The 8273-nt window shown below is 43.9% G+C and overlaps 3 protein-coding genes across 4 annotated transcripts in view; 1 reads left to right on the top strand and 2 right to left on the bottom strand.

Moving 5' to 3' along the window:
* LOC135348580 (reticulon-3-like) overlaps window positions 1-418 on the bottom strand; it is a 3206-nt gene extending 2788 nt beyond the window's left edge. The window contains exon 1 of the mRNA XM_064546843.1: window positions 98-418. Coding sequence (XP_064402913.1) covers window positions 98-313 — 216 coding nt within the window. The 5' untranslated portion in view covers window positions 314-418. The remainder of the gene's footprint in view (window positions 1-97) is intronic.
* Window positions 419-530: 112 nt separating this feature from the next.
* On the top strand, window positions 531-6330 carry LOC135348577 (WD repeat-containing protein 27-like). Of its 2 annotated transcripts, none has more exons than XM_064546839.1 (23): window positions 531-767; window positions 839-983; window positions 1061-1194; window positions 1345-1461; window positions 1650-1701; window positions 1756-1826; window positions 2258-2366; window positions 2430-2619; window positions 2672-2775; window positions 2886-2962; window positions 3040-3135; window positions 3332-3375; window positions 3428-3534; window positions 3639-3711; window positions 3818-3892; window positions 4074-4267; window positions 4544-4707; window positions 4830-4966; window positions 5015-5112; window positions 5390-5511; window positions 5589-5686; window positions 5965-6166; window positions 6227-6330. In XM_064546839.1, the coding sequence occupies exons 1-23, from the start codon at window positions 612-614 to the stop codon at window positions 6275-6277; spliced, it is 2616 nt and encodes an 871-aa protein (XP_064402909.1). In that variant the 5' UTR covers window positions 531-611; the 3' UTR covers window positions 6278-6330. The 2 variants fall into 2 exon arrangements, with proteins under 2 accessions (XP_064402909.1, XP_064402908.1); XM_064546838.1 differs by having other exon boundaries at window positions 833-983.
* LOC135348578 (GDP-fucose transporter 1-like) lies at window positions 6247-8261 on the bottom strand. The gene is made up of 5 exons (XM_064546840.1): window positions 8074-8261; window positions 7955-8015; window positions 7681-7821; window positions 7492-7608; window positions 6247-7036 (listed from the first exon to the last, which is right to left on the bottom strand). The coding sequence occupies exons 1-5, from the start codon at window positions 8211-8213 to the stop codon at window positions 6398-6400; spliced, it is 1098 nt and encodes a 365-aa protein (XP_064402910.1). The 5' UTR covers window positions 8214-8261; the 3' UTR covers window positions 6247-6397.
* Between the last annotated feature and the right edge of the window lie 12 nt (window positions 8262-8273).

Here is an 8273-nt window from a genome sequence, read left to right as displayed (position 1 = left end):
TTATAGCACCATCAGGTACTTATTTAAGTATGGGCACACCATATAAATATAACTAAAGTTGTTGTATGGTGGCCTTCCAAAGTAAGAGGAAATTTACCTCTTCTTTGCTCAATGTCTCATCTTGCTCTCCATTGTCCCCGTATATATCCTCACTGTCGTCCCCAGACGGCCCAACGACGTCCTCCACCAGTTCAACCTCATCCACAGAGAGTGGGTCACTCTCAGGGACGTCGTCACGGCTCACATCAACGTAGCTGTTGTCCGAGCCGTTCTCAGAGTCTGCAGAGCCTGCTCGGTAGTCCTCTCCGTCCATAGCTGGGTCTCTAAGCTGTTATATTCACTTGTAAAATAGGGTGTGAGTTTATGCACAGCTAGCTTTACGTACATGCAGTTGTTATAGAGAGGTCAAAGGGCGATATTGTGCAATTCTTAGCAACCCGCGGCTCCACCCTGAGGAGTGTTTTAAACCAGCTCCACCCACCTTTCTTCTCTTGGCAGGGGAAAACCCTTGAGACTACCTTTGAGGCACGCCCCCCTTTAGAGAGCCCACATGGCAATGGCTCTTTCTGACAGTGTTTGAATCACGCTTAGACACTGCTTACTGGCTCAGAATGGACCCAGAACTCGTGTCCACCCTCTCCAGCTGCAACCCCGGAGGTCCTCTAGCTCTGGGCCTGTGCAGGAGGGAGCTGGTGGTGGCTACAGCTACCAACAGTGACATCCACCTCCATTGCGTGTTAGAACCTAACAAGCAGAACACTGGAGAGGTGGGTTGGATATAAATAATAGAGTCGACTATTTTTATTTTTGCAAATCGTATAAATTTTTTAAGTTGCAGAGTGTTGTGCTGAGAGGTCATTACGAGGCAGTCACCCTGTTGTCATTCTCCGAGTCACCAATAGCAACAAGCTCTGCCCTCCTCTGCTCCGTATCTACAGACGCTGTACTGCTGTGGAATATTGAAGAGTGCCTCAGTGAACACAGTATGTCACTGGCTATTTTAAAGCTACCTCTCAATTTATGAATTATCTCAAGCCATGTTATCGTACTGTGCTTGTAGGAGGGGTCAGCTCCTCTCATCAGTTGTCGTGTGCGCCGTTACAAGGAGGTTTAGTGCATCATGTGACATTCAGTGAAGACCTACAATACCTGGCCGTCTGCAAGGGACAAGAGGTCATCATCTGTAACATCCAGGTACGCCTTTAAATTTTCAACATGCATTATACTATTGGACATACAACCCTCACTGTCTCCCCCGTTCTTCCTTTGTAATGGTTGATAAACATACCAGACAGAAAAAGAGTATCTCTTAATTAGCAGATTGCTATAAATATATTTGTACAGATATTTGAGTTGGACACGACTTTGGTGGGTCACAGTGCAGCTGTCACTTGTGCCAGTTTCTCCCCCCATCATCGACACAGGAGCATTGTCTCAGTCTCTGAAGACAGAACCTTTAAGGTACACGTCTATACAGCTCAAGTAGCTGCCCAAACAATTCAGAAGTCAATTATGAATTACACCTATAGCTGTCTTGGTCCATGCCGGAGCATGCTCCTGGTCCATGTAATAATGTTTAGTTTCTAAAATGTGGTCTCATATAATTATAATTGTATTACAAACTGTAATGTAATATTTTACCTGTTTAGGTATGGGACCTTCAGAGCTCTTGTCTGCTCTATCAGTCGGCAGTGGTATCAGGTAGGCCACCATTGCAGACATTCTACTGCTTGACCACCCCCTCCCCAACTGTAGCCTCACCATTCCTCTGTCTGACCATCAGTAGCGAGCGTCCTGTGATGGCCACCGGCTCTGCAGATGGTGTGGTGAGTTGACTTAAGTCCCACATATCATTTTTTCGGAAATGATTCATGTGCAACTTAGTTCGAAAGGTCATAACTTTAGTTCTGTTCAATGATTTTGTGATATTCTGAAAGCTTAGAAAGAGACCTTTCAAGTAATGTGTTGGAAAATCCAAAATTTGGTTAGGACATAATTTCTCATTTTTCGCCCTTGGACCATGGGCTATAATCCATGGTTTTGGTGAAATTAGCAAATTCTTTGATCGCCCAAATCTGAACATTGATGGTACCATTTGAAAGGTATCTTTCTAAGCTTTCAGAAAATCATAAAACCAGTGAAATTGGATGGACAGAACTCAAGTTATGGCGACTGAAAGAATCCCTGTGCCATATACATTTTTGTACGTATTAAAAACACCTATTCCAATAACATCAAATTCATACCTGTTTTATAGATGAGAGTGTTTGACTTGTCAGAGGATGGTGGTTATCGCTGCTTACTCAAGTGCAATGTCTCCAAGGAAACAGAGAGAATGAAGTCAAAGAAAACAGTGTCAGAAATTGGTGAGTGAACAATTAATCGATTTACTGAAAGTACGTATTTGTCATGAATTATTACTTTTCTAGATGCTGTAGTGAGTACCACTGTCAGTAGTGTGGCATCATGGCAGCAGCCTCAAGATCATGTGACTGAAGGCATACCCACTGTCGACGCTGGGCCGGTTATATTAACTCTTCAGTACTGTACCCCTCCACCCTCTGAACATTTTAACTATGAACCCTCCCTACATACAGCTAGCTCTGTGGATCACATGAGGTGAAACTTATTTTTGTGTGCTATTGCATACTATACGTATATGCACCTGTAGGGAGGTGCTTCAGGCTCCACCCGCTATGCTAGCGGTAACGCACACACACCTCCTTTTGTTTGCTGCCACTACACTGGAACTAGTCGACAGTATTGACCTCAGAGGTCAGTCAATTAGTGTGTGTGTGTGCGTGCGTGCGTGTGTGTGTATGTGTGTGTGTACTCTCTCTCTTGCAAGCTTGTGTGTGTGTGCAAATATCAGAATCATTTCTTAGACCCATTGCCCTCGAGTGATGTGGTTCCGTCAGTGACAGCTGTTGCTAGTTTGACCTTCGACCCTCTTAGTGACAACGTCAGTTTAATAAGAGCTAGCTAGCATTTCAATTTGACACAATAATTGTAACGATTTTGTTTCTCCATGTGCTGCAGAGATGCTATTGTGGTCTGGTTGGACTGTTCTCACCCTCTGGCACTGTACTCTCCCTGAGCTGCTCAGCCGTGAGAGGGGACCACTCCAGTGACCTTGTGAGTTATACAAAAAAATGCTACTCTAATTGACCTCAAGTGTATAGACTAGTGTACAGGGCCTATAGACAATAAGTGTGGTGTGTACACTGTAATCGTTGATTTATGTTTCACTAATAATTTCAAGTGAGGTGAAAAGGCCGGGTTGTATTGCGTATGAATGCTATGAACAGTATGCTACATTTGTTTTACACAGGGAGCTGATGTCACAGACACTCAAGTTATCTCAGTGCTGTCAAGGTGATCAGTGTGCACACTAACGTATACATCACATGACATGATGACTATGCAGTGTCCCACTCGCTCCAAGCTCTGCTTTGAGAGCTGAATATTCAGTGAAAGAGCCTCAGAAGAAGAGAACAAATCCATCGAGTTATGGAGCCGGAACAAAAAAAACAGGTATAGATGTGGTGAAAATTTCTGTTTTAACAACACTGGAATTAATGCCTGTGTATTGTAATCGAGCTGTGTGATATGTGTGATATGTGTGATATGTGTGGTAGGTAAACCAGTTGTGGACAAGCCATTAACTTTCAAGAGCAAGGTCAAGTCCTCCGGCTACACTGACGCACCAAGGTACCTAGTCTACCAGTTCACTTGTACCAGTATCACACACTACACTGAGTGTACCCACTGTAACTGTTGATCCTGTACCCACTGTAACTGTTGTATGTTGTTGCAGGATGAAGGCTTTTACTCCTAAAGTGAGCACCACCAAAACCACTAACAAGAAGCAACCAACAAAGGCACCAATGAGGTAAGAGCTATTAGACTGGGGGGGCCACACATGCCAATATACTAGCTGTACTGTACAAATTAAAAACCACCCACCTAAGTACTCCCTAAGGCTTACTGTACCTTGCTAGAGAGTGTATCTTGCTAATAATTACGTGCAAGTTACATGATATGTCCTCCCCCCGGGGGTCGTTGCAATGCAGCCAGAGGGAGTACCCAGTGGATAGAGACCACCCGACCCACCTCACCTCCACACTGCAGTGTACCGATCGTCCCTCCGCCATTAATAGCTGCTGCTTCAGTGGGTGTGGTCAGCACCTGACCTGTGCCTGCTCAGACAACACTGTGTACTCTATGAGGATGCCCCTCTCGTTAAAGAAAACTCATGCATTTGTAGGTGAGAGTATTTACACAATTCAATCTTGCTACAGGATTTTTTTGCAGAATATTTGCAACATCAGCAAAAAGCATTGAAGGAACGCTCAGTTCCTTGCTTTGCACCACTGGTCTTCCATATAAGGAACGCTCAACCTTCAATGCTTTTTGTCAATGCATGACAATTATTATGGCTTATCAGAACAATATTGAGAGCTTGCACACATGTATACAAATGCTAATTGCTTTGATATTGCAATGTAGTTGTAAGCCAAGTTTCATCTAACTTCCCGGCCAGGTCATGACAACAGTGTAGTGTCAGTGGGCTGGAGTGCCAGTGGAGAATGGATGATCTCATCCTCCAAGGACAGGACAGCTCGAGTGTGGAGCCTCTCTCAGAAGGATCCTCTTCTCTGTCTGGATAGGACCACACACAACAATAGGGACACCTCTGCCTCTAAGGTAGAGCTATAGGAGTACACTTAGTTGCTTAGGGAAAATGGAAACGATTCTTATGGTTGAAAAAGTTCAGAGCATTTCATTGAAGGTCATATGAATATGTGGTTCCATTATTCCCCATGCAGAGCAACCCACCGTTCAGTGGTGACATCAGCTGGGCCCAGTTCTACTACCTGGATCGGTTCCTTCTCCTGGCCACCTCCAACACTCTCCTCCTCTACAAGTACCATCTCGACACCAGCAGATCAGATGACATTAAGAGGTGTGCCCGGTAGCTAGCTGTGTGCTCCTTTGTATCTCATCTCCGTAGATACCAGTCCGGGACTCGATATAGACAAGTGTCGTCACTGAGTTTGGAGAGTGCTCAAAGTATTACAGCAATGTCAGCCATTAACGACTTCCACTCCTGTATCCTTACCCATACGTCTGTCCTCACAACCACTGACAACTCTTTTCTTTGATGTGTGCATGTAGCCCAAATACTGTCAATCCTGTGTGCAAAACAAAGGTTTAGTCATACTCTGTACGTGGTACTAAACTGAATAGCCAAAATGGGTGGCTATTGTGTATAGGATTACAAATTGCTTGAATGATAATAATTATAGCTGGATGTTCAATTTATCTTGGCACTGCACGTAACGACTGTTTCTAGCTTCTGTGCTATTTCCTGACAACTAATACACAGATATTGTTCTGGTCGCTGGCTCTAACCGAGCAGTGGAGGTGTTTGATATGAATGTGGGGCGGAGCATTCGCACCCACACTGACGCCCACACACGCCCACCACACTGTCTGCAACAGAACAAAGTATGTGCACCTCATCAGCGATTGTAGCATACGTACATGTACGTATGACTTAATTGTAATGCTTGTCCATTTGTCAGGGCTCAAGATTCGTGAGTCATCCTCCGAATGCGTACGACCTGTATCTCACGGCAGCTGTCACTGACGGTATTAAACTATGGGATATGAGAGCTAACAGGTTTGATCTTGTAGTATGTAACTACGTAAATATAATATTATTGGGGGATAATAATTTTTTGTGCTACATGTGTACCTATAGTTGTAATCAGGACTCCTGTTATAATCGCACACAAGCACCCATTTAGCCTCCTTCATCGGCCTTCATAGAAAAGAAGTCCTTCCCTAATATAACTGAAGTGGGAAGTGCGGCCTGGGATCGAGGCTAGTACCCATTATGATAATTATCTTTATCTTATTTATGGCCACAAGTTTGTACAAGTCATTTTGTTGCTATAGGTGTGTGTCCCGGTTCGCTAGTCACAGAAACCACGCCCTCCCTGTGGCTGCCACCTTCAGTCCTTGTGGACGCTTCATCGCCACGGGGTCAGAGGACAAGTGTGCATATGTTTACGACCTCCGATCATCGTCTCCTCTACACAAGTTCAAAGGTCACTCGGACACAGTCAGCACAGTGGCCTATCATCCCTTGACCCCTCTAGTAAGTCATGTGATTGTCATGTGACTCGTATTACATATATACCCTTTCTCTTTCATGCAGCTTGTCACTGGTACTATAAATGGAATATTGAATATTTTTAATTCCGTATAATAATTTGTCAACATTATGTATTAATACTTTACAATCATACTATTATATATAAGTATCATGCCAATAATAAAAGAAATATATATATCATAAAATAATAATTTATATCAAAGGGCCTTTTAATCATGATTTTGAATTGTTCTCGCCGTCTTCAACAGTTAGTTGCTTAGAGGCTTCTTTCTCAGCTTTCATTTCGGACATTCTCACATAAGTGTACCCAGAGGATCCTCCAAGGACCATAAAGTTGCTCGCCCACCACAGAACAGGTTTCACCTCGCCAAACCATACACATGCTAAAATAGTCTGAGCACAAGCCTTTGCCGTACCACTGACGTTATGGGTGAGAGGACTCGTGACTTGTATCTGTAGAGAGGTCACGTAACCGATAGCGATGCCTAGCAACCCGGAGCTCAACATGAGCATCCAGAAATATCTATCTGTCAAATGCGAGAAGGCGCTGAGAATGGGGAATTCCCCTAGCAACAACATCAGTATCAGTAGAATTGGGATGGCATTGAGATTGTTGTAGAATTGAAGCCGCCATATGTTGTTATCGACAACTGGTAGTACTTTCTTGGTCATGATGGCGTACATAGCGACACAGAGAGAGGCCAACACACCGCACGCCACTCCAAGGAGTGATAGATTATCTACACTTTCTTTCTCCTCCAAGAGTCCCAGCAGAAAGCCAGAGACGAGCACAGCACAGCAGCCAATCACTTGGATTGAGAGCCTCTGTCCAAGGACAAGGTAGGACAAGCACTGTGTGTGTGTGGGTGGGGGGGGGGGGGGGTACAGATTTTGAAAATGTACATGTTTTTTCTGAAAGTAATCGTTGATCTATAAACATACTATGTTATTGTAGCACATTGAAATTGGATGTTCCTACCACAAGTTACAGACCTTCAAAGTTAGCCAAAACAGGCCTATTAAAAAAAAGCCCACTGTGATTGCTGTGATAGCTTTCAGTTCCTTACTCACTCCCACCCCCCACTATGATCACCTCACGATTCATCTTGTTCGATTTCACCTTTTAATTAAGTTTGCCGATTTTTATCTGTTTATAACGCCTAGTACCCCATGTATTTTAAAAATCTATAGCGGGGGTGGGAATGGAAGGTAATTAGTAGGGCTGCTATAGTTACACTAAAGGTATAATACTATTCACAGTATGGTTTCTCACTCAGTACCACATTGAAGAGAGTACTGACACTTACCACATTGAAGACGGTAGTGAGGGAACGGCCAACGTTGTAGAAGGCCACCCCGAGGTACTTGAGCGTGAGGTTGTTGAATACAATCATACCTACAAACACCAAGGATACGGGTAGCACCTGCACGGGAGGTAACAAAGATTGATAAGAGGAACACACACACGACACAAACACATTATAAAATCCACTCACTTTTAGAACAATGGTATAGTCCAACTCCAGGGGTGGAAAGTTTACTAAGCCAGGTTTGAGCCTGCTTATTGACATAAAAATAGCAAACACTACCGCGGCAACAGTGCATTGAGAGAGAGTGATGAACAGAGGAGCTTCTAACTGTGGTGTGTGTGTGTGTGTGTGTGTGTGTGTGTGTGTGTGTGTGTGTGTGCGCGTGTGTGTGTGGTGTGTGTGGGAACGGGGGTGGGTGCATGCATTTTGTTAATATAAGTTAAAAGTCCACAGTCATTACCTTGTAATCTTTACTGCTGAGCAGATACTTGTTGAGAAACACCATAGAAATGGAGACAAACCTGCATAGTAAAAAAATTATTTATCAAGTAGATCTATCAATCCAGTTTTGATGCTCACCAATACAAGGAGACCACTCCTCCTATCTTGACCCACTTTTCCATCATGGACCTCTCCTTGGGACTGCTGCTCTCACCGCTCTCCGCCATGCTTCTGTTGCCAAACTGATGATAATGATATGGACGGCGTGTTGTATACATTCCACAATGCAACAATGTTTGTGCATGGATGGCAATCCAAATATGCGTTAGTTCTGAAAC

Source organism: Halichondria panicea, chromosome 15 (genome assembly GCF_963675165.1).
Source record: "Halichondria panicea chromosome 15, odHalPani1.1, whole genome shotgun sequence".
In the NCBI taxonomy this organism is placed as follows: domain Eukaryota; kingdom Metazoa; phylum Porifera; class Demospongiae; order Suberitida; family Halichondriidae; genus Halichondria; species Halichondria panicea.
Note: the sequence above shows the minus strand (reverse complement) of the source record. Positions and strands in the feature narration are given on the sequence as shown.